Source organism: Rhincodon typus, chromosome 4, assembly GCF_021869965.1.
Source record: "Rhincodon typus isolate 14 chromosome 4, sRhiTyp1.1, whole genome shotgun sequence".
Classification (NCBI taxonomy): domain Eukaryota; kingdom Metazoa; phylum Chordata; class Chondrichthyes; order Orectolobiformes; family Rhincodontidae; genus Rhincodon; species Rhincodon typus.
The window spans coordinates 117,391,128-117,418,256 of record NC_063335.1 but is presented as its reverse complement, the minus strand read 5'-3'; the positions used below and the strand labels follow the sequence as shown (position 1 = coordinate 117,418,256).

General features: G+C 41.2%; 1 protein-coding gene across 1 annotated transcript in view; it reads right to left on the bottom strand.

The window, feature by feature from the left end:
- LOC109938561 (transcription initiation factor TFIID subunit 4-like) overlaps nucleotides 1–27,129 on the bottom strand; it is a 122,917-nt gene that overhangs the window by 77,600 nt on the left and 18,188 nt on the right. Inside the window, exons 7-10 of the mRNA XM_048596236.1 lie at nucleotides 20,718–20,927; nucleotides 20,053–20,188; nucleotides 15,543–15,663; nucleotides 4,359–4,528 (exon numbers count right to left, since the gene is read on the bottom strand). Coding sequence (XP_048452193.1) covers nucleotides 4,359–4,528; nucleotides 15,543–15,663; nucleotides 20,053–20,188; nucleotides 20,718–20,927 — 637 coding nt within the window. The remainder of the gene's footprint in view (nucleotides 1–4,358; nucleotides 4,529–15,542; nucleotides 15,664–20,052; nucleotides 20,189–20,717; nucleotides 20,928–27,129) is intronic.

Genomic DNA, 27,129 nt, shown 5'->3' with positions numbered 1-27,129 from the left:
GAGACACACAGACAGACAGAGACACACAGACAGACAGAGACACACAGACAGACAGACTTCCCAGCAACAGGTACACACATTTTAGTTATGAGAAGCAACACTTCAGATCAAACAAGTGCCTTTTGGGGGATCTCCACAAACTCTTCAAGGCCCCTCATGCAGTGGAGGAATGGAATACAATACAATTTACAATGAGCAAAAAAAAATGAAACTTGTATCACATTATGCTGAAATAACCTTTTAAACTACTGTTTCAGGATATACAAGAAGCTGATGCCCACAGATGAAGAGAGTTCGCTTCTTCTTTCCAGAACACAGTTATACAGTTAAGCAATTGCATGAAAAGCTGTGTGAAAATAAGAAGAGTGGACCTAAAGAAACACCAACAGAATATAAGAGAGGGCTAGGGGGAGGGAGGAAGAAAGAAACAACTCATTAAACCAGCACCTTGGGCGTTTGCTGCTTTTCACAGACTCTACAAACTTGCTCAAGGCAAAAGACAGATCAAGCTACAGCCAACGAAGAAAGCCGCCATGCATACCAGAACAAATCAGACTTCCCTCTTCAGTTACCTCTTTGTTGAAAGCCAACAGCCTAACTTTAAAAAAACAGTAACAGTTTGCACACTTAATGCATATAATATACTTCCAAGCCAGCCTTACTTGGTTTTAATTGAAAGAGAAATCGTGAAAGAAATGCAATTTAGAAAAAATGTTGACTTTTGAAAAGAAAGACCTCATTTTTACAATAGCCCTTTTTTCTCAGTGCAAGTAGGTGGGACACAAACCATTCCAATATCACCTTTATTCCCTGGTTTATAAACAAAAATTCAAAGTGAATTAACTATGTATTCAAAACTACCTCCCATAATACAAGGGCAATTTTAATCAATAAATTACCTGCACTGAAAATTTTACAAGAATCAAATTAGTTCCTGTTATAGGGGCCACTTTCTACAATGTATTCACTCTCGGCTTTAAATAGGGAAACGGAGGATTTTGCAGTCATACCCATAGGCTGAGTTTGGGATGAAGCTGAAATGAAGGCAATAATAACACCTGCTATCTATTATCAGGATTGTTAAATTAGGCTAAAGGCATTAAGCTTCAGCATTTTCATATGCATTAACTCAAAAACAATTGTACATTCATCACCCTTTTAATCAACACTTTTTGAAAATGGGAAAACATATTGCAAACACTGGAAACAGAACAAAAAGCAACTTTCTGGGTTATTTTTGCATGGGATGAGTGTGTCACTGGCAAGGTCTCCCATCCCCAATTACCATTCAACTGAGTGACTCATAACTGTCCTCTGAAATGGTTTTAAAGATTCAATTAAATTGCTGCAGGTCTGGAGTTACATGTAGGCCAGACCAGGTGAGGGTGACAGATTTCCTTCCCTAAAAGGACATTAGTTACCCAGGTGGGCTTTTAATGAGAAAATTGCTGCAAACATTCAGCATACCTAGCATGTAGTGGGAGAGAAAAACAATTAACAGACAAGCCAATGACCTTGTATCTGAACTAGACAGGGTTAGAAATGTAACAGATTATAAAAAAAGTGCATGGGGAAGCTTGAGGGAGAAAACTAAAAAGTCTGTAATTCTATGGAAAACAGAAGAAACAAAGTGACAAAATGTTTTACTGTGCAAGGCTGAAGTGAATGATAATGGGACAAGTAAAGAAACTTGGTTCTTTCTTTACTCTCAAACATGAAAAGAATAAAATTGAAACCTGTTAAAAAAAAAGAAATGGGAACCAGAGCTCATTGTCTAAATTTCTGAACTCAGTGCTGAGTCCAGGAGGCTGTAAAATATCAAATGGGATGACGAGATGCTGTTCCTCAACTAAATATTCAGCTGTACTGGAACACTGAAAGAGCAAGGTACAGAATTAAAACAGGCAACTGGAAACTCAGGATCACACTTGCAGTCATCCAGCTAGTGTTTGGTCTGCCCAGTGTACAGTCCACTGTTTGTGGGCAGCAAATATATTGAATACTATATATTAAATTGAATATTGAAATCAGTCTTCCACTTTGTAATGGGGTGTTTGAGGCCTTGGATGGTGGGAAGGGAGCAGGCACAAGGACAGGTCTTAGACTGCCTGCACTTTCATGGAAGGGTGCCTTGGGAAGGAGAGGGTACAGTATTAGGGTTAAATAACTCCATGATGATTCTGAACAGAACACAGAGAGAGGGAAATAAGGCAGCAAATTGGATGGACATAATCCACAAGTCCATCAAACTAAAACATGAACTATGCTTCTCTCCACAGATGTTACAGACTCACTGAGCTTTTGCTTTTCATTTTGGAAAACAGATATTTCATTTCATGAAGAACAAGCACACAGACGCACTGAATTAAATGAGAACAATGCTGGAACTGAGACCATCAGGGAAGGTTGAACAGGCAGGACCTTCTTCTCTCCAGGTAAACAAATAAGAAAAAACAAGACAAGACTCAAGACAGTGACACGGACAAGGCTAGGATTATGAAAAGGTTTGATCAGATGTATTAAGCATCTATCTCAGCCGTGAATATATGCAACAACTCTGTCACCACAGCTCTTCATGGTAAGGAGTGCCAAAGACTGTCAACCTTCAGAGAAGAAATTCCTCATCTCAGTCTTAAATTGGGGTCCTTTTATTCTGAGAATATACCCTCTGGTCCTGGACTCACCCATGCAGGGAAACAGTCTTTCAGCATTTATCTGGTCAAGCCCCTTAAAAATCAATGACATTTCAGGTTTCAATGAGATCACCTCTCATTCTTCTAATCTCAAATGTGCACACACTCAACCTGTTTAGCTTTTGCTCATAAGCCAAACCCTTCATCCCAGGGATTATCCTAGTGAACTTTCTCTGCACAGTGTCCAGTAAAATATCTTCCCTAAAATAAAGGGATCAGACCTGCTCACATCATGTGGTCTCATCAGCACCTTGTACAGCTACAGTAAAACATCCCTACCCTTATTTCAAATAAGGAGTTGGAGTCTAAGGGCCATTCCATTAGCCTTCCTGATTACCTGCTGCCCTTGTGCACTAGCCAGGGCAGAAATCAGCATAGCTAAGCAAGCACATGGGACTTAGCATAAAGTTTGGATTGAGGTAGCAGGTTTTACAGAGAAGCTCAGGCTTTCAAGAACTGCATGGCCAGATGCCAGCCAGGAGTATCACAGATGAGTCAAGTCTAAAGGTGACAAAGGCATATTGCAGCCAGCCCCATCCCGTCTGTTGAAGCCAACTGTCTAACGGGTAGCTGATTTGACACCATCTGCTCGTGTTCTAAATTTTACCAGCCATATCTTTTGAAAATTTGAGCTGTGGTTTTCCAATCCACTGGAACCCTCCCTTGAAAGGAGTGAATGCTGGAATATTTTGACCAATGACTGCATGATTTCTGCAGCCACTTCCTTTGAAACACATGTATACAGGCATCAGGCTCTGGCAAACTTGTCTGTCTTCAGTCCCGTAAATACCTCTTCAAATACAGCATTCGTTTTATTAGCACCTTTTTTATCGGCTTTCTTTAGGATGTTTATAGTTTTGTCCACCATGAATACTGTTCCAAAATATTGTTTTCAATAATCTGCCATTTCTTTGCTCCCTGATAATTAACCAATTGTATCCTCCAAGGGGCCTCACACTCCCTTCAGCTACTCGCTTTTATGTAGCCAAACTCTTGCTGTTTGTTTTCAGTATTTCTTGCCAATTGGCTATCATAATCAATTTTCTCCCTCTATTAGCCTTTCAGTCATCCACTGCTCATTCCAAAAAAATTACCCAAACTGTAGTTTGTCACATTGTAGGCCTTTTTGATTGGATATTGACCTTAGCCACCTCACTTAACCACAGGTGGTTCATCCTTCTCACTGATTTCTTTTTGACTGGAATAAATTTTGCTGAATGTTATGAAATATTTCTTAAATGCTTGCCACTGCTTGACTACTGACCTTCCCCTTGGTCTATTTACCCAGCACATTTTAGATAACTATTCATACCTCTAATTGCCCTTGTTTAAATTGAGGGCACTATTTTGAGATCAGAGCTGCTCTCCTTCAAACCGAATTTAAAATTCTATCATGTCATGATCATTATTCCCAAGTGGATCCTTAACTATAAGATCTATTATTAATCCTACCTGACTATACACTATTAGATCTAAAATAATCTATTGCCAGAGAGGGTGTGCAATGAAATAAAATGAAATGAAACGATCCCCGATGTCTTTCAAGTTGCCCTTGCCCATCTGATTTGTCCAGTCAATATGTAGATTAGTATCACCCATGACAATGGTTCTGTCTTTCTGACATGGATCCAGTGTTTTGTGCTGCGCTGGGATGTGGTTACCTACCTATTTCCAAAGCTTTTTTCTGCAGGGATGCAGAGGAGAGAAATGCTTCATCTTTACAGGACCGGATGATAGTGCCCACCAATTCGGAGTTTGTTGCAAGAATGCGTGCACTCTCTTCATTGACATTAACCCCAGCCATGGAGGCCACATCATTGATGTCATCCTCCTCCCTGCAGAATTGAAATAAACATTCATGTAGTAGAGAAAGGTAGCTATTCAAAGGAAACAAACATTTCCAACAACCAACGGCCCCATGACAGAAGAAAAACAGCATTAAATAGAACATACAGTACAGAAACGGGCCACTTGGCCCAATTAATTTGTGATGTTCACACTCTCAATTGACACTGCCACATCCAAGTCTTTCAACAACACTTTCTAATCCATTTCTCATGTCTACTCTTTTTCCTTTCATTTGCAACACTTATTTGCCTTGACCACTTCTTTTCAGAAATGATATTCACATTCTAACCACTTTCAATAAAGGCAGATCTTCTCATTGCCCTACTGAATTTATGACCATCTTGGATTTGCTTTTGTTTAATTCTTCAGCATAGGGAAACACTCTCTCGTATCCACCCTTCAATTTATTTATAAATGTTTAAAAAGTCAATGGTTTATATTTCTAGAATGACAAGCTCCTTGAATCATGAAGTACTTTTTCAGATGCAGCCACTTAAGAGAACAAGTGTGACAGCTAACTTGAAAAGAGCAAACTCCCATAAACAGCAAAGTGATAATGGCCAGATAATGTGTTTTAAGTCTGTTGAAGGATGACTCTTAGTTAGAGCAAGGGCTTGTTTCCAAAGGTCTTCCTTAAAATCACACAGAGAAGGCAAAAAGGGCCTTAGTTTAACATCCCATCTGAAAGATGACAGTGCCTCCAGTATATGATGCGAGATTTTGTTTGTTTTCAAGATACTGCAGTGAAACGCATAACTTTTCTGACTCAGAACAACCGTTACCTACTGAACCAAATCAGTACTTATTCTTGCAGGGAATGTGGGTATTGCTGGCTGACCCAGCATTTATTGCCCATCCCTTATTATCCTGGTAAAGGTGATGGCAAATTGCCTTCCTGTGGGGTTCAGTGCACAAACATGCAGCTTTCCCATCACTTCAGGATATCCCAACTACTACTTAGCCAATTACATTTATTTTAAAACCTATCACTAGCTGCTATAATTCTGATACCCCAAACAGTAACAGGATACTGAATGGTGACCATGGTTCTTATACATCCATATGTCAAAGCACACATGTTCTTGGGAGACTCGTGTGGAAAGGCTAAAATTAGAATCTCCATATATATGCACATAAATATATATATTAGCATCACATACGCTGGAGTGGAACTGGATAGTTAATAAACTAAAACTTGTATCAGTTATTCCACCTGATGGGAGTGCCCCTATACAGCACCTTGTGAAAAAAACATCAAATACTTGCAACTTTTTCGGATTTTACAACAATGTGAACGAAACTAATACTCTTACAGGAAGGCTACGAACAGGTTCCATTTGAGTACTTTCATAAGTTGAAGTGTACGGAAGTCAGAACACAATACAATAAAATAAAATAATGGTGCAAAATACCTGGTCATAAGTACAAGCGATTATTTACATGCTGGATCTTGAATGCTTACATTAAATGGGATCTTATTTGTAAATACAAGTATTTGTAAATCAGGGACTGCCTTGAAATCAGCGGGAGAAGTAGTAGTTCAGACCCTGTAAAACTGTACAGGTCAGGTCATTTGTTGTTTTATACTGGCTGTTTAAATGAGCTTTCCCATCCATCTCATTCTCCCCTGCTCTTTCTCTGCAAATTTTATCTTCGTGTAAAAATTCAACTCCCTTCTCAAAATTACTACCACATCTGCTTCCAGTACCCTTTGAGGGAGACTGCTCCAAATCATAACACCCATACCCCTCCCGCCCTCTGGTTTCTATCAGAATCCATGCTCGAAAAAAGCTGAGTCACCCCCTACAGCTTCATGAATGCTATGTTAGAGAAATAAAATCACTGTATACTGTAGCACCTCTTAGTGGCTGATTACAGCACAGCATGACTCTTCAGTAGCCGCACTTGCTGCATAACCCCTGCATCCCAGTTTGCAGAATACTTCAAAAGGAGGTTGAGGGAAACGAAGAGGAGAAAATACATCCCATTAGCTACCTTCTGGCCCGCATGATAGCGCCATGGCGGCTGGTACCCGTGAGAATTGTAAGTCAGGTCATTCATTACATTTCAAATCAAATCAAGCAAATATAATGCAATGTAGGTGTATTGTTGCGCCTTAGCAGAAATGTCTGCGTAGAATTTTAAAGACAAACAGACCATTCAGCCCAAAATGGTCCATGTCTGCTACTACTCATCTCACAGTATTAACATATCCCTTTCTGTCTCATAGGTTTATGCAGTCCTAACATCCATCTAGACGGTTCACCTCAACTACTCCTTGTACTGGCAAGTTCCACATTCTCACACTCAGTATTATATCTGGAAAGAGACAGCAGACTGCACAAGTTTTAAACAAAACTCGTCTCCCATAAGCTCCAATGGCAAATCACCAACATTCCAAGGCTTGCTCAGTTGACACGTGAATTCAAGTGCTTGTCGGCTGTATCAACATTGTGAAGTCAAATGCTTCTTCAAAAACACTCCAACTATGGCATGCATTGGAGGCACAACACAATTAAAGGGAACTGAAGGAAATCAACCATTTGTTCAATCCCTGAAACATTAACTAATTCAGAGTAACAGCTGCTCAGCTTATATTTCATCATTTACTTCTGTTATTTATGGAAAGTTCAACTTTCCAGAATAGGTGGTGACCATTCAGCTGACTCTTTGAAAGAGCTGTCCAATTCATCCCAATGCCCGTTCTCTTTTCCCATAGCTCGTTTTTTGAGGATGTGCCCAATTTTTTTTTTCTTGATTATGACCATTCTGCCTCAGCTACTCTTTCGGGAACCACATCCCAGACCAGAACATACAGTGTACAAGAGAGAAAGAATTCTCATCTCCAACTCCCTCGGAAACTTCTTCTCCTTTACACTCAATAAAGCTGTTCATAATTCTCAATACCTGTTAAATCTCCCCTTAAATTTCTTTTCTCCCGCAAAAACCAAGCTCTCCACAGTAACAGAAGTCCCTCATCCCTGCAGAAATTCTATTAGATCTCCTCTGTAGCCTAGAACCACAGAAAAGAGCATAGCACAGAAGAGGCCATTCTGCCCATCATGTCTCTAACAGCTGAACAAAACAAACAACCTATTCTAATCCCACTTTCCAGCACCTGGTATGTAACCATGTAGATTACAGCATTGCAGGAATAGTTCCAAGTCCCTTTTAAATGGATCAAAGGGATCTCCTTCCCTAAAGCCTTGACTTCCTTCCTAAATTGGTCAGAGAACTTCAGCTAATGCATAACTTGAGATCTACATAGGCTTAGTATCGTCAGCTGTGGCCCTGTTGGTAGCACTGTTCAGTTATTAAGACCCTAGTTCACGCTCAACAACTAAAGGCTTCAAGAACAAAAACCAAGGCTAACAATCCACTGCATCAAACATTGGAGGTTCGGTTTTTCAGACAAGTCACTAATTTGCCAGCTTGTGTGAACCTAAAAGGCCCAGGGAATTATTTTTAACAAGTACAGGCTGTCAGCCCTGGTGAACCAACCAATATCCCTTAGTCACACAGCCAAAAAAAAAACCCTAACATTATTAGACTGCTGTTTGAGAGCATGCAGTATTACCTACATTAGAAAGACTACCCTTTGAAAACACTTCACTGGCAAAGAACGTTGAGATGTCCAGTGGTTGTGGAGTGTTATATAAAACTGCAAAACAAATACAGAATGCTGAAGAAACTCAGGTCTGGCAGAATCTGCAAAGAGAGAAAGTTAACATTGCAAGTCTGGTATGACTCTTCAGAACCATGTAAATGCAAAGCAATTTTTGGTTCACTCTGCCTATGCTTATAAAACCCAGGTGCCTAACACAAAGTCCTAGATATGATAAATAAAAAGTTCTTGACACAATTATGTTTGAAGAACTTAGAATGGTGAGACTATAGTCTGAGAGCATCCCACCATCACTTTTACCATAACTGTAATTAATCAACCAATCCTGAAAATCATTCAGAATTATAGTATTGCAGCATTGTTACACATGCAATGCACAAATTTAGAAATAAAACTTGCCTTGGGAACTGGCATTATAGCTGATTTCCAAATTTATTAAATACAATCATGCATTTTACTAATTTTCCTGTCATTATTCAGTTACCTCAAGAACTTCAAAAAATGCTTTATATTGTGATGTCAGAAGAGAACAAAGCCATTGTTGCAGAATTTGAATTCACATAAATTACTCCGCTTTCCATGTCCTTAGGACGTCCCACGCTGCTTCACAGCTGGTCTACTTTGGCATAGTCACTGCTGTAATTTAGGAAACAGCAGCCAATTTGCACGCAGCAAGATCCCACAAACTCAAATGACTCGACAATGCTCGAGAACGTTGATTGCAGCATAAACAGGAGTCGGGATAACAAATGCCAGGGCTTCAGACAATTTGATTCACTACATTTGATGTTCAAAATAGTTGAAGACACTGAACACAGCAAAGTCATAAAGATGTACAGCATGGAAACAGACCCTTTGGTCCAACTTGTCCATGCTCACCAGGCACCCTAAATAAATCTATTCCCATTTGCCAACATTTGGCCCATATCCCTCTAAACGCTTCCTATTCATGTCCCCATCCAGATGCCTTTTAAATGTTGAAATTGTACCAGCCTTCACCACCACCTCTGGCAGCTCACTCCATACACGCACCCACCCTCTGCGCGAAAACCTTGCCCCTCAGGTCCCTTTTAAATCTTTTTCTTCTCACCTTAAACCCATGCCCTCTAGTTTTGGACTCCCCTACCCTAGGAAAAAAGACTTATTTACCCTATCGATGCCCATTATGATTTTATAAACTTCTATATGGTCACCCCTCAGCCTCCGACGCTCCAGGGAAAATTACCCCAGTCTATACAACCTCTCCCTATAGCTCAAACCCTCCGACCCTGGCAACATCCTTGTAAATCTTTTGAGCCCTTTCAAGTTTCGCAACTTTCTTCCAACAGCAGGGAGATCAGAACTACTCAGTATTCCAATAGTGGCCTAACCAATGTCCTGTAGAGTCACAACATGACCTCCCAACTCTTATATTCAATGCACTGACCAATAGAGGTTAGCATACCGAATGCCTTCTTCACTATCCTGTCCACCTGCAACTCCGCTCTCAAGGAACTATGAATCTGCATCCAAGGTGTCTTTATTCAACAACACTCCCCAGGACCTTACCATTAAGTGTATAAATCCTGCCCTGATTTGCCTTTCCAAAATGCAGCACCTCACATTTATCTAAATTAAACTCCATCTGCCACTCCTCGACCCATTGGCTCATCTGATCAAGGTCCCGTTGTTCTCGGAGGTAATCTCCTTCATTGTCTACTACACCTCCAATCTTGGTATCATCTGCAAACTTACGAACCATACCTCCTTTTTCACATCCAAATCATTTATAGATAACCAAAAGTGATGGACCCAACACTGATCCTTGCGGAACATCGCCGATCAGAGGCCTCCAGTCTGGAAAGCAAGCCTCGCCCACCACCCTCTATCTTCTACCTTCGAGCCAGTTCTGTATCCAAATACCTAGTTCTCCCTATATTCCATGTGATCTAACCTTGCTAACCAGTCTACCATGAGGAACCTTGTCAAATGCCTTACTGAAGACAGGTCACATCCACCGCTCTGCTCTCATCAGTCCTTTGTTACCCATGGTCCCCAACAAAATGAATAAGATTGATAAAGGCAGAGCGATTGTCTACATGGACTTCAGCAAAGCGCTCAACAAGGTTCTGCGTGGTAGACTATTTAGTAAGGTTAGATCACAAGGGATCCTAGCGGGTGGGGGGGGGCGGTGCCAGCTAGCCAATTGGATACAAAATTGACTTACAGTTAGGAGACAGCAGGTGGCGGAGTGTTGTTTTTCAGACTGGAGGCCTGTGACCAACAGTCTGCCGCAAGAATTGGTGCTGGGTCCGCTGCTTTTTGTCATATATAAAATGATTTTGCAGATGACACCAAAATAAGTGGTGTAGTGGACAGTGAAGATTATCTCAGATTACAACTGAACCTTGATCAGATGGGCCAATGGGCTGAGGAGTGGTAGATGGAAGTTAATTTAGAAATGGGAGATGTTGTTTTCCGGTAAGGCAACCTAGACATTTAATGATAGGGCCCTGGGGAGTGCTGCCAAATAAAGAGACCTAGAGGTGCAGGTGCATAGTTCCTTGAAGGTGGAGTCGCAGGTAGACATGGTGGTGAAGGAGACGTCTGGCACGCTGGTCTTCATTGGTCAGTACATCGAGTATAGGAATTGGGATGTCATGTTGTGGCTGTACAAGACATTGATGACGCTACTTTTAGAATACTGCATACAATTCTGGTCACCCTTCTATAAGGTGGATGTTGTTAAATGTGAGAGGTTGCAAAAAAAAAAAAAAAAAAAAAAAAAAAAATTTAAGGATGTTGCCAGGACAGGAAGATTTGAATTACAGGGAGAGGCTGAATAGGCTGGGACTTTTTACCCCTGGAAAGTCGGAGGTGGAGGGTTGATCTTATTGAGGTTTATAAAATCATGAGGGGCATGGACAGGGTGAATGGCCAATTTCTTTATTTTAAGGTGTGGGAGCCAAAACTAGAGGGCATAGGTTTAAAGTGAGAGGGGCAGGATTTCACAAAGGACCTAAGGGGTAACATTTTCACTCAGAGGGTGGTGCGTGCACGGAACGAGCGGCCAAAGGAAGTGGAGGAGGCTGGTACAATTAGAACACTTAAAAGACAATTGGATGGGTACATGAATAGGGAGGGTTGAGGGGGATATGGACTAAATGCTGGAAAATGAGACTAGGTCAGATTGGGATGTTTGATTGGCATGGACTAGCTGGTCAGAAGGGTCTCTGCACTGTATCACTATGCGACTCTAAATTTTAAAGTTGCAGTACTGGGAAATACTCCAGGGTTATGTCCTAAGTGAAATATGGAGCAACCAAAGTGAACTTTCAATACACATGGAAAGTGGGATTTACTCACCAGTGTTAGTGACATCAGCGAACCAGAAGGGAATGTCACATATACAAGTACTAAGAACTAGGAATGGTGTGCTGTTTGCCTGCTCCATCTTCTGAATTGACAGTACAAGGTCTGCAGCAGTAGTAGAAGGCAACTCACCACCACTTCGGCAAGGGCAAATACGGGCAAGAAATAAATGCTAGCCCAGCCAGTGACACCCACAATCCAAGAGAACTAAAAAAAACTGCCCCTTAATTCCATGCATTTTATTATTTCTCCATGGACTCAGATTTAGATGAGCCAATACAGTTTCACATGATCATAAACACATGCAAAGTTGAACATCAGTTTGTATTAACTCTTTGAAGATCCAATACAGACCACCTCAAACACAGCTGGTTAAAAGATCTGTTTTCATTAAGGAAAAGACCTAAGCCGGTCTAAGATTTTGCCCTCCAGCTGTAACATATCATGGCTGAGGGAAATACAGGTGCTCTAACCACCATCCCCAACAGTTCCACATGTTGGGAATCATTTCTCATTCAATAGAGCTCAACATGGTAATTACACACAGCGCATCACAAAACACTTTCATTCGGAGTAATCCTCAAGATTCTCTTCTTTGCCACATCAAGATAAGTCATGTATATGCACGTACATAAGAGATCTGAACTGCAGACTATGATATTAACTTCGAAACGGTGATAGAAACACAGAAAATAGGAGAAGTAGGCCATTTGGCCCTTTGAGAATGCTTCATCCTTCAATATGATGGTGGCTGATCATACTCAGTTCCCTGTTCCCATTAACTTTCATCCCTTTAGCCACAAGAGCTATATAGGACTCCTTCTTGAAAATAGTCAATGTTTTGGCCTCAACTGTCTGTGGCAGAGAATTCCACAAGCTCACCACTCTCTAGGAGAAGACACTTCTCAGGTGACAGTTGCCTTTGAATAGTTACACCATCCAACATACTACAGGAAGAATGTGGAGGTTTTGGAGAGGGTGCAAGAGAGGTTTACAAGAATGTTTCATGGATTACAGTGTATTAGCTGTAAGGAGAGGTTGAACAAACTTGGAATGTTTTTGCTAGAGTGTTGGAGACGAGAGGCAACCTAATAAAGGTCTGCAAAATTTTGAGAGGCACGGATAGATTGGATAGTTAGAGTGTTTTTTCCCCCCCAGGGTGGAAATGTCAAATACTAGGGAACAAAGGGGAAAAGCTTAAAAAGAGATGTATGAAGCAAGTTTTTCATGTAGAGGGTGGTAGGTGCCTGGAACATGCTACCACAGGTGGGTAGACACAGATACAATAGCAATATTTAAAAGGCATTTAGGCAGACATGAACAGGCAGTGAATAAAGGGATATGGACCACATGCAGACAAATGGGATTAGTTTAGAATGGCATCATGGTCAGCAGACATGGTGGGCAAAAGGGCCTGTTCTGTACTGTTCTATGTTCTACATTCAAATGAACCAAGACAAGACAGAAACATATTGTCTTTTGTGAAGTTCAAGGGAAGTAGGGGGAATGAGCATACAATCTAGGTTATAGGGCAATGTGTTCTTCCGAGGCAAGACTGACATAATGGCTCCCAATTACATTTGGCATGAAAGGACTTTCCCATACAAGTGATTCCAAGTTTTCTCCTGTACACCATTCCTGACCTACCACAACACACCCCCTCTCACTAAGAATCTGGTTAGTTGTGCTGTGGGCTATCAGCATGTGAAATCTACGTACTGATTTAATGTGATTCAATGTTCCAGGCTTTCCTTTTGGATATTGCTTTAGTCATGTTGATAAATGGATAAATGTAGGGCACAAGCATTTGATATAACTCAAAACAAAACAGAATGCTAGAGAAACTCAGCATATCTGGTACCATCTGTGGAAAGAGAAACAAAGTTAATGTTGAGTACAGTAAGACTTCTTCACAGTCTTTCCAGTATTCTGTGTTTCAGATTTCCGACATCGGTAGTACTTTGCTTTTATTACCATCTGGGATAACTCCCCAGCTCTACTTTGAAATACTCGAAGCACCAGATGGGGCTTTGGTTTAATGTCTCACTGGAAATACAGCATCACTGATGAGGCAGCACTTTCTCAGGAGGGGGCCGATTGCATCCTACCTGATACTGGGTTTATGAAAATTAGTACATATTTTAATACTTATTTTTGAGTTTGGATTTTGAACTAGTGGCACTCTGATCTGTTCTGTGTGTATGAAGGGGTATAATGATTAACTTGTCAGACTGGCTGAAGCTTTTTTTAAAAACCAAAGAGAATAAGCTCCTAGAGCACATTTCGGAATATATTTGCATCAGTAGAGTTTTCACGAGTAAAGAGTGTAAACAGTAAAATTAAAACAAAGTGCTGGAGAAATTCTAGTAGCTTCAATGGACAGAAAAAAAGAGTTAACATTGAGTCTGATATGAACAGAGTTCTGAAGAGTCACACTGAACTCAAAATATTAACCTTGTTTGTTCCTCTGATGCTCAGCCTTTACTGTCATTTTAGATTTTTAAGCATTTGTAGTATATCACTTTTATTAGAATAAACAGTTGTGTGTTAGGCTTTCAAAAAAAAATTCTGGATCCATCTAACTTTACTCAGGGGAGCACCCATAACTTAGGAAACATTTCAGCAGAAATCACAGAAGTCCTGGTGGAAGTTAAATGTGCAAGTCAGTTTCTCCTGAAGTAAGGAAATAGTTGAGAATTGTTAGGACATAGATTTCCTCAATGTAAGGAGTTTAGTTGAAAAGTTCTAGACCAGAAGTGTTTGGCGAGAACTCTTAAAGGGGTTATTCGAAGATGGGAAAGTTAAAGCTCGATTTTTTGAAAACTCAAGAAAAGACTATCAAGCTTTCAAGATCAGGGATTAAAGTGAGTCAAGTCAAATCCCATAGATGTGTTACAGAAGGGAATCTTCTCTAGAGTTTGAATACTATAAATGGGTCCTTTTGAGGCAGATCGAATATTGTCTTTTATGATGTGTTTCAAAATCACAATTGAAATATGTGCAAATAGCAGATGTTTTTACGTAATACACTTCTATTTTGTTGTTAAAACTAAGTCTGCAGTACTGTATGTGTTTTGTTACAGTGAAAGATCACCTTGATTAATTTTTTTTTAAAATCTGATCTATGAAGTCAGCATGGGATCCACCTTCTCCAGTAAAAATCATCAGTTGGAAATGTAACACAGCTTTGGATTTTGTCCTCAAGTCTCAAGAGCACACCTGAGCCCACAAAGTTCTGATGCTAACCACGATGCTGAAGATCATTGGCGTCCAAAGTAGAAAAAGAGAAACTGAATCCACACCATTTCAGTGTCATAGTGCTAGATACCCAAGGAGGACTTTAAAAAACATAACTCCCCACATCCCTATTCCTGTATGTTTGTTTGTTATTCACTAGGAGGTTGGAACATAGCATTACAAACTCTGGCCCCAAACTTGCTGGATTTGCACTAATCAAAGTACATAAAGCACACATGCACGCTTATATATATAGCATGCGACATACATTTCATTTGTTCTCAGACACTAAGACAACAAATTTTTGGATCCTTTATGTATGAACATGAGACTAAAGCATACGGTTAAGAATCTAACATCATCACAGGTTCAATAGGTTGAATGAACTTTTTCTGCATGGTCATTTTTAAATGATTCAAGGGGTCAGGAGTTGAATGGCAATTAAAGATCTCTTGTGGAACTTCACCGTAGCAAACCCGCATGACACCTGCCAGCTGAGATATTGTTTGGAGAATTCTAAAGTCTAAATTTGACATTCAAAGTTTTCACATTTTACTGTTGTCTATCATTTGATGCAATCCCTGGGACATGAATTCATGTCATCAAAAAAACATTCACAGGTAATTACTACACTCGGACAGTAGTCACATGGTACCTGCAGACTATTCTACCTTGTTGCACAATTAATTCTGTGAAATTAAAAGCTTAACTCCATCACACATGCTTCGTGATATCCAACAATCATTTTCATGCCACTCACTCAGGTTTTACCTAAATATTTCAATTACCTGAAAGTTGTGCCTCCAACCTCTTTTTTCAGTATTTGACCAGGCGAGGCTCGTAGTAGAACACTTGTTGGATTCTTGTTAACTTGTGCGAGTGTTACTTTTGTGACCAATGTTGCAGCACCTGATTACAGAAAGTTTATTATTGTTTATTATTTTAAGCATTTAACAGTTCTCAACCAGAATACGTGCCCAAAAAATTGTCAGCCCATTTCCTCGTTTGTATATCTTTGCACTTTATACAGAAACAATGATATTCTGAATTTCTGATCACACCAGTGATCTTCAGCATTGTGGTTAGCATCAGAACTTTATGGGCTCAGGTGTGCTCCTGAGATTTGAGCACAAATTCAAAGTTGTGTTATGGTCCCAACTGATGGATTTTACTGGACAAGGTATTTTCTTATCGGGCAATCTAGAACGAAAGACCAATTTTAGGGCGAAGGTGTTGCAGATTTAAAAAAGATGTGGAGGAATTACATCTCTCAAGGGTCAGGTTTATAAAATCATGCAGGGCATAGATAAAGGTGAATAGCAAAAGTCTTTCCCCTAGGGTGGGGTTTCAAAACTGGGGGTGTGTTTTGAAGGTGAGGCAAAAGATTTAAAAGGGACCTGAGGGGCTACTTTTTTCCTAAAGAGGGTGGTTCGTTAATGGAATCAACTACAGAGAAAGTGGTAGATGCAGGTACAGTTACAACATTTGGATAGGTACATGAATAAGAAAAGTTTAGATGGATATGGGCCAAACACAAGCAAGTGGGACAGGATTAGTTTGCATAACCTGGTTGGCACAGATGGGTTGGACCAAAGGGTCTGTTTCTGTGCTGTACGACTCTATGACCATGAACCTGTGGGATGCACTCTCCCAGAGTGCAGTGAACACCAGGACATTGAGTAAATTTGAGGAGGAGAGTGACAGTTTTTAAGTACTAATTGACTGAAGGCTTGTGGAGAGTGGGCAGGAAAGTGAAGTGGAGGCTGAGATGCGATTAGCCACAACGACAGAGCAAGCTCGAAAGGCTGAATTGGCCATTCCTGCTCCTAGTTCTTGTGTTTTATGAACAAACACAAATAATACACTGACATTTAAATGGCAACTAACACAAGATCAGGCATAAGAAAGCACTTTACAGCTAACGAAGTTGTTTCTGAGGTACTGGCCGCATTGGAGCTATTTTCTAATTCAAATGTTCAGACATGTTAATGACACACCTCTGGAGTAGGGACTGGAACTTGATCCAGGCCTGCAGTATTGTAACGTAAGAAACAGCAGCTGATTTGCAAACATCAACATTATAGAAACACAAACAACTAATCATGCAGCCAAGCTGCTCAAAGTTGCTTGAAAACTTTTAACTGCCTTGCATTGGATCTTTACATGGATTTAGAGGAGAAGAATTTTTTGGTAGGGGTGAGGAGGTCAAAGGTTACTGCCTTCAACACTGCAGCATTCCCTCAGTTCTCACACTGGGAGAGCTGACTTCAATATTGCACTCAAGTATCTGGTGCAGGATTTGAATCCACAACCTGTGACTCTCAGATCAGTGTGCTAACCAGAAGGGTGGGACTGGAACACAACAGGACCAACAGGCTGCAACGCTGCAGATGGAGCAAATAGTTCACTCTCTTATGCAGTAATGCACCAGCAAAGTATTGACACAAACAATTTTGTCAGGGTAGCGTCCTAGGCCCAACCATCTTCAGCTGCTTTATCAATGTCCGTCCTTCCATCATAAGGTCAGAAGTGGGGATGTTCGCTAATGATTGCAAGATGTTCAAAACCATTCAGAACTCCTCAGATACTGAAGCAAACCATGTGCAGATACAAAGAGATCTGGGCAATATCCAGACTTGGGCTGACAAGTGGCAAGTAACATTCGTGCCACACAAATGCCAGGCTGACGGTCACCAACAGGAGATAATCTAGTCATCGTCCCTTGACGTTCAGTGGTGTTACTATCTCGGAAACCCTCACTATCCACATCCTGGGGATTACCACTGACCAGAAACCCAATTGGACTCACTACCAACACAGTGGCCACAAGAACAGGTCAGAGTCTAAAGAATACTGTGGCACATAATTCACCTCCTGACTCCCCAAAGCTTGTCCACCATCTATTCCTTCCCTACTGGCACTGAATCAACCCACAGAATGTGGACTGCAGTGGTTCAAGGATAACTAAGACAGGCAATAAATGCAGGCCAGTAGCAGTCCTACAAAATTTAATAGAAACAATTAGCTTCTATTTGTCAATGCTCACGGTGTTGTGTTGTCATGTCAACAATTATTTTACATTCTATTAAATAGTGAGTGTATAAACATACTTCACAAAATCGAAAGCAAAATACTGCAGATGCTGGAGATCAGAAATAAAAACTAGGTGCTGGAGAAACTAATTCTGGCAGCATCAGTGGAGACAGAAAGACAGTTAATGTTGAGTCCAGCATGACTCTTCGTATTCCTTCCTGACGTGTGGTTCCCTGAAATAAATCCGTATGCCAACTACAGTCAAACCATAATTCAGCAAGATTCAGCACATTCTTTTTTTGCCCTCTGGTAGCAATCAAATAAAGGGACTGCATCTGAGCTTCATTTTAAAGCTTCTCAATCTGACAATCATTTTCAACTGATCCATTAAATTTTTGATTATGTAGGTGGATGGGGGAAGTTGAAACTGTTTCACAGACAGTAGGTCAATGGATGCAAGAGGGGGTGTGTACAATATTTAGTGATCTGGAAAGAGATATGGCAAAATTGTCGCCATTGGTGGAAGAATCAAGAACCAAAGCTCACAGATGCAAGACAATCGGCAAGAGTACTAAAAGAGGAAAAGAAGAAAAATATGCAGCAAGTGGTCAGCATTTGTTTTCTTTTTGTTTTTGTTGCCTGTTCCTAGTTGCCCCTTGAAGAGGTGGTGGTGAGCTGCCTTCTTGAGCCATTACAATCAATGTGCTGTAGGTCAACCCATAATGCCATGGAGTCGTCATCCAGGATTTTGACTCAGCAACACTGAAGGAACAGCTGTATATTTCCAAGTCAGGGTGGTGAGTGGCTTGGAGGGGGGCTTGCAGGTGGTGTGTCTGAAGTAATATTCACTGCAGTCAGTAAGATGGACAGAAACTGCGCTCCTCCAGGTCTGTGTCTATGATCGACACCAGTAACAAGCAGGCACCTAGGCGACTAAGTTTCAGTCAAATCATGTAAGGCTTTGGACTATTGCTTTGTTGGTTTTACACACGTAACAAATTTCATGTTAGTCAAACCCTGTTTGTCACATGAATTTTGTTCTTGTAATTTCAGGGTCCAAGAGACACTGATGACTAAGGGAATGGAATTCCTTATTTAAGCTTGCGAGATAACTGTTCATCCCTGAAACCATCTCATTAAAATTTCCTCTACACTCACTCAAATCCTCTGAAAGTAAGTGTGACAACCTGATTAGGATGTAATTAGCCATTACAAAGTCACTATAATTATTGTTTTTGGAGGACCCATTTCTAAAGTATTATCGAAGTATGGAAGAAATAGCTGGTCTCTATTTTAAAAGATCACTGAAAAGACGCAGAACCACTTAGTTTAGAACATGACTTCAGGTAAACGAATGACTAAGGTTAATAGACTGCGGAACGGCTTGGAATTACTGGAAGTCACATGTCTTGAGTGCATAGCTGTCAGGGCTTTGACTATTTGATACTGTTTTGAAGTTCAGTTGGGATGTAAAGATAAAGTCACTATAGCCCTACCAGACGTAGAGCTGCTCACCCGTTAGAGACAACTGGTGGTGACTTAATGCAACAGTCACCACACCACAGGCAAGGGGTAGACACTGAGAAGTAGTGTTCTTCATGGCCACCTCAGTTGGTGCAGGAATTGAGCACAGACTGTTCGTAGTACTTTGTATCACAAACAGGCTGTCCAGCTAAATGAGCTAAGTGATTCCCAGTTGGGATATAATGTGTGAAAAGCTCAGCCTCCCAGCTCAGCCTTTACAACTTTTCTGCCTCTAGATGGGGCAAAGAGCAGGCATGTGCAAAGTAAATCAAATAGCTGCCTGTGACCAGTGGAGTAGTGGGATCAGAGGGAGGGAAACCATGCATGCCTCAAAACTAGCCATATCTATACGTGCTCATACACCAGCAACCCCTCTCGATGACATTTGCTCATTTACTCTTTTGCAACCAGGAACAACAATCAAACGACACAGTTAATACCAATTCCGCTCCATACTGCTTCACAGCCTTTGACAGGATCAAAATCTACAAGGAGAGCAAGCTCAAAACCCTATTGGGCATGAACCCATGAATCAGTGCTTTAAAGGGCCACTCAATCATGGAGCAACCCATCAGCCTTCATTTTATTCCCTCAAGTTCTAAAACAGCATACTGAGTTAAAGCATTAAGCAGAAGCAGTCCTGTGTGCTCACCAGATTCATGAATGAAGAATAAAGACACGATCCCCAAACAACATCATGCTATCATTTTATATTTGGAAACTCTTTGCAAATGTCCTTACCTGCTGGAGTTTCTTTGGCCTGATTTTGAGGTACGGGCACAATGATATGATTTGGGGGTTTTTGCAAAGTCACTGTCTGAGTCTGTGGCAGCGTGCTTGCTTGTGACTTTATTAGTACTCCAGACTGTTGGACAACCTGCATTTGAAGCAAATCGTAGCAGTTAACTGGTAGTCAAACCTGGTTGGACTACTATATAGAAAATATCCTTTTCAACAAAACTCTTGTTTAATTCTTATAGAAAAGATGTAGGAACAAAATTGTCTCACAATAATCATAAATAAAAACCGAAAGAACTGTTGATGCTGTAATCAGGAGTAAAAACAGACTGTTGTGAGGAAGGGTCACAGGGCCCAAAACGTTAACTCTGATTTCTATTCACGGATGCTGACAGACTTGCTGAACTTTTCCAGCAGCTTCTGTTTTTGCTCATAATAATCATATCTTTTCATGAAATAAATTTCATTTCTTCATCAGTTCATGTTTTGCCTGATAGTATGCTTTTGCAAAAAAATTGAGGTTTAAAATGCTCAGATTACTTCGCACAAAGATACAGTAGCATCATACAAGACAGAACAGGCCATTCTCTCAATCAAAACAACTAGCACCACAAAAATTCCATAAGTATATAGTACTCATATATGACAATACTGTGGCTGTTCCTTACCACCTGCGGCGATGGCAAGGTCTGCAGGACTTTTGTTGGCTGTGAAGCACTTGTTACTGTGATGTTCTTTGATGCCTGCCCTGGGCTGACTTGTTTTGACACTCCGGACAGAGCTGCAATGGGAGCAGCTGGAGTCGCAGGTTTCTGTAGGCACTGTTGAATGAAAGCCTGAGAATTCGGCATCAACTTCCGCAAGGCAGGTAAACTTCGCTGGGGAAAATTAAAATATGCAAACATGTTCAGAAAATTGCTTTCGTTTAAATGGAATCATTAAAGAATGCTAACAGAGTGACCCAAGAATTCTAATGCTGAAAGGATTCTGTTTTAACTAAACTACCGTTTTTAAAAGAATCTTCATTAAAATATATCCTCTCACCCAAGGTAGGGTAACTGAACTACCAACTTCCCAGTGAACTCCACACCTAGCAGGCACATCCACATATTTACAGATGTGCAAACTTCATTGTTACTCATTTTTCAATTGGACGAGCAAACAAAACGAGTTTGAGATGTCAGATGCAGCAGCTTACTGCCGTTGTTTTAATTTTAGTACAACTTTCTCACACCTAGCACTCCAACACTGCAATTAAACAAACGCAAAATGCGGGAGCCTCACCTTGTTTCAAGTATCAGATCTCAAGGCTAGAAGTCTCGTTGGTGAGTGCTGCCTTCACAAGCCATTAGTTACATGGCGAGAGTAAAAACTGAAGTGGATTGAAGTGAAATTCTATCCACAAGAGTCCTCTTATGGAACAGCTTCCAATTAAAGTCATCCAATAATAAAAAGGAGAATGGCCAATGTTTGTTTGACACAAGCCTTCTCCAACTACTTAATTTCACCCCACCAATACACACTTCTATTCCTTTCTTTGTGCTCTACTGATCCAACTGCCTCTGGAATACATCTCAGTCAGTCATCCCAACTACTCCTTGAGGTATGATCACAAGGTCTATATTCACAGCAGTCTGCTCATCCCAAATTCTCTTTTTTATTCATTTGTGGGATGTGGGTATTGCTGGCTGAGCCAGTATTTCTTGCTCATCCCTAGTTGCCCCTTGAGAAGGTGGTGGTGAGCTGCCTTCTTGAACCACTGCAGTCCTCCAGCTGTGGGTTGACCCACAATGCCCTGAGGGAGGGAATTCCAGGATTCTGACCCAGTGACAGTGAAGGAACGGCGATATATTTCCAAGTCAGGATGGTCAGTGGCTTGGAGGGGGAACTTGCAGGGGGTGGCGTTCCCATGTATTTGTATCTAGATGGAAGTGGTCGTGGGTTTGGAAGGTGGTATCTGAGGATCTTTGGTGAATTGCTGCAGTGCATCTTGTAGATAGTACACACTGCTGCTACTGAGTGTCGGTGCTGGAGGGAGTGGATGTTTGTGGATGTAGTGCCAATCAAGCGGCTGCTTTGTCCTGGACAGTGTCAAGCTTCTTGAGTGTTGTTGGGGCTGCACTCACCTAGGCCGGGGGTGGGGGAATGGAGAGGAGGAGTATTCCCTGACACTCCTGACTTGTGCCTTGTAGATAGGAGACAGACTTTGAGGAGTCAGGAGGGGAGTTACTTGTCGCAGTATTTCTAGCTTCTGGTCTGCTCTGGTAGCCACCGTATTTATGTGGCGAGTCCAGTTGAGTTTCTGTTCAGTGGTAACCCCAGGACGTTGATAGTGGGGGAGTTCAGTGATGGTAACACCATTGAATGTCAAGAGGCGGTGGTTAGATTGTCTCTTATTGGTGATGGTCATAGCCTGGCATTTGTGCGGCACAAATGTCACTTGTCACTTGTCAGCCCAAGCCTGGATATTGTCCAGATCTTGCTGCATGTGAAGATGGACTGCTTCAGTATCTTAAGAGTCACGAATGGTGCTGAACATTGTGCAATCATCAAACATCTTTTACTGGAGACCATCTTATTTTTAGCGCAGTGATATGGTATGGCATGTGGGCATTGGTGGCAAGCTACTGCCCATCCCCAACTGTTCTTTAACTGAGTGGCTTGTTGGGACCATTCCAGAAGGCAGTTAAAAGACAACCAGACTACTGTGGTCAAATACAAGTCACAACAGGTAAGAATGCTAAGATTTCCTTCACTATAAAAAGGACATTACTGAACCAGATTGATATTTATGCCAGTTGATAGTGGTTAAATGGTCACAATTAGGGTAGCTTTTAATTCCCCATTTTTTAAAAAATTAAATTCAACATTTTCACATCTGCCTTGGTGGAGTTCAAACTCATTCCCTCAGAATATTAGCCTACAATTCTAGATTACTAGTTCCGAGACATTACCGACCACTAATTCAACACCTTCGGCTTGGACATTTTCTGTACAATTATATTCAGACAGTACTATGGCAGGTTATTCAGCCCATTGGGATTGTGTTGGCTCTTCAAAACAGCTCTCTGACCAGTCGAGTGAACCCTGTCTTTTTCGTTATACCACTATCAATGTTTTTCACAAAACAAGTATTTATCAAATTCTCTTTGGAAAACAACAGGAAACAACATAAAACAGATTTATGACCATCTGGGGCAGGTTGGACACATTCGACATTAAATTTCAGAAGTGGAACAGGATACATGCTTGAAAAAGAAATATTCAGGGCTCTGGAGAAAAAGTGAGAATACCCAGAAACCACTTTCAAGTAGTTCACACTGCAACGACACGCCAAATGGCCTCCTCCTGAGCAGAGATTTTGTCACAACGTGCACGGTTCATCTATATTTGGATTTGCTCTTTGTTCTTCACACAAGGAAATGTTCTATATGAATATAATTTAGCAAATAGTAATTGTGATGTTCAGTCAATTGTTTTAGATATAGGTCATTTGGCTCATCCATTAATTGAAAGAGAGAAGAGTAGACCATTCAGCCTTTTGAGCCTGCTCCCCCATTCAATATGATCATGGCTGATCACCCAACTCAGTCCCCTGTTCTCACTTTCTCTCCCATATCTGTTGATCTGAGGTTGTTGATTTGCTCACCAAGCTGGCTTGTTCTCACTTAGACGTTTCATCACCATGCTAGGTGACATCATCAGTGGAGTCTCCAACGAAGCGGTGCTTTTCTACTCTGCTTGGAATTTATACTGTCTGGTCCGTTATGGCGAGTAGTGTCATTTCCGGTTTTGATCTGTTTGGGTTTGTTGATGGCATTATGGGTGGAGAACCATGCCTCTAGGAATTCCAGTGCGCGTCTATGTTTGGCTTGGGTTACTACGGTTACCTTGTCCCAGTTAAACTGATGGCCTTCATGGAATAGTTTAGGTTAGATGGGCTTCAGATTGGTTTCACAGGTCGGCGCAACATCGAGGGCCAAAGGGCCTGTACTGCGCTGTCATGTTCTATGTTCTAATGTTCTATGTTCGTTGTCTGAGTGTACTGATATTAAGGAGCGTTCGTCATGCCATTTTGCTGCTAGTTGATGTTCATGTATTCTGATGGCTAGTTTCCTTCCTGTCTATCCGAGTAACGTTTGTAGCTTCACCCGCAACTTGAGCTACAGATCTTTGCCAAAACTTTGATCCTTTGATCCCGTTAACGTCAAGAACTATATCCAACTTTTCCTTGAAAACATGCAATGTTTTGGCCTCAATTATCTGTGGCAGAAAATTCCACTGACTTGCCACTCTCTGGGTGAAGAAATCTCTCCCTGTCAGTCCTAAATGGCCAACCCCGTATGCTATGACTGTGACTCCTGGTTCTAGACTCTCTGGTCACTAGAAACATCCTTCCGTGTATCCCCTTTCTACTTCGCTGTTGAGCCTTCGCTGTACTCCCTCCATCACCAGAACATCCTTCCAGTTAAGGAGGCAAGAATTCCACACAATATTCCAGATGTGGTCTCACCAAGGCCCTGTACAACTGCAACAACACATCCCTGCTCCTGTACTCGAAACCTCTCACAATGAAGGCTAACATATCATTTGTCACCCTCAGCACCTGCTGTTCCTGCCTTGCCCAATCTCAACTTTATCAATTAACCGCTTCTCCAATAATTCTATTATTTTCACCTTAACTGCTCTACTTGAAAGTCCATTGCCCCTCATGAAAGCATGGTGCAAAGATGAATTTCTGAACTTCTATCAATTACTATTAGTTTCCAAAACAGTTTGACTCATCACCACTGCAAGCCACTACAGTAATTTGTAATTAAAACAGGTGAACATACAGCAATACAGGTATAGTTATCATTATTTGCTACACTCCACCTTGGGAGTCATTCCAGGACCAAAGATGATAATTTAGGCTGATAAACCAGTGGTATACTAGCGAAGTCCAACATTGCTCAATACGCTGCCTTTGGATGGGGTGCAAACAGTACAAAGACAAAGCATGTTCATGCATATTGTTTTTGCTTCTTCACCTCACATTATCTACAGAACCTCTTAATTCTTTCTCCTCTGCGTTTATCCTTTTCTTTTTTGAAAATGTACCCATGGCGTTTGTCTTAAATAGTTCACAGAGGAACAAGTTCTTCATTGACCACATTCAGCAACAAGGTTCCTTCTAAATTCTTAGTGGATTTATTCTAGTTATTATTTATTCTAGCCATTCTAGTTATGTCGCATTAGCAAACAGAGATCTCAACGTCCCAAGTCTAAACTATCATGTAATCTGCAAGGCACATACCTGGATGAGTGCAATGCCAACAATACTGAAAATATATGACACTTCTCAGAAAAAAGCAGCCCTTTCGATTGCCAGAACATCTGGTACCATCAACTCTTACTCTTAACACCATCAATACACAGCAGTAGTAGAGTGCATCATCTACAAAACACCCTGCAGCAACCCCAAGGCTTTTTCAAGGCATTGAAGATATTTGCACAATGCTATTAATGAAAGATTTAGACCCAGCAACAGTGAAGAACAGCTATTTGCACAGGGCAAGGTTTTAAGGAAACGTGGTTCCATGCATCCGGTGCCCTTGTCTACCTAAGTGGTAGAGGTTTCTTCAACAGTGCATTCTAAGCATGTAACCTCTACCACTTAGACAGACAAGGGCATCAGATGCATGGGACTGCCCTTCCTTCAAACCTTGTCCTGTGCAAACAGCTGTTCTTTACTGTCACTTAACCAAAATCCTTCCTTTGTTAACAGCACTGTGCAAGTATCCTCACTGCACTGATCTTGTTTTAATTCATTCATGGGTTGAGGGTGTCACTGACGAGGCAGCATTTATTGCCCATCCCTAATTGCCCAGAGGGCAGTTCAGGGTCAACCACATTGCTGTGGGCCTGGAGACAAACATTGGTCAGACCAGGTAAGGATGGCGGTTTCCTTCCCTAAAGGGCATTAGTGAACCAGATGGGTTTTTCTGACAATGGGTTCATGGTCATCATTAGATTCTTAATTCCAGATATTTTATTGAATTCAAATTCCAGCATCTGCCATTGCAGGATTCGAACGCAGGCCCCCAGAACATTGCCTGAGTCTCTGGGTTAAATGTCCTGTGATAATATCACTAGGCCACTGCCTCCCCTTGCAGTAGTTCAAAGCAGCAGCATGTCAACTTGCAAAGGTAATTAGAAATGGGCAATAAATACTGGCCTTTCAGTGACATCAACTTCACTTCGAGAACAAGAAACACAACCCTTAAGGCTCCAATCAGGCCACTGAATGTTAATCCATTTGCTGTTACTGAATGCTGCTGTGCATTAGCTGGCCACTGTTTAAACAGTGACTGCAGTGCAAATGCAAATTCTTTATACAGAGGAGGTCATCTCCTTGTTACGTCCATCATCAGAATGTTACCAGAGCGCAAAGGGTTAAAATATAAGGCCAGCAGACAAACATTTTATTTCACAAAGTATAGAACTTTACTGGGTGATTCTATTGAGATTTCGTTCCCAGTTTTTGAAAGGAATTGTTAGCAGTTCAGAAAGTTTATTCAACTGGTTCCTGGGCAGAAGTAATTCAACCTATGAACAAAGGCTGGGGAAGTTGGGTCTAATTTAGAGTTTAGAAGAATGTGATGATTGTATTGAAACGTGCAACTTGAGGGGGATTGACAGGGTAGACACTAAGGGGAGTTTTCCTCCAGGAGGCAGTCTAGAACTGAAGAGCGCAATTTAAAACTAAGGTTATTCCATTTAAGATGAAGATGAGCAGGTCAGTCAGTGGAAATCTCTCCCCCACACAGCCATGGAGGCTGGATCATTTGAGGATGTCAGGATGGATTTTTGATCTACAAGGGAATCAAGGGTTATGGGGACAGATAGAAAAATGGAGTTACAGCCACAGCCAGATAACCCAGAATGCCAAAGGAAGCTTGGGAGTTCCAGTGACCCGCTCATGCCCCTAATTCCTGTGCACACTTGACAGAGCAGATGCAGAGAACTTTACTGTGGGAGAGTGTAAGTCAATGGGACACGACAATACAATCAGAAACAGCTCACTCAAGACCAGGGTTA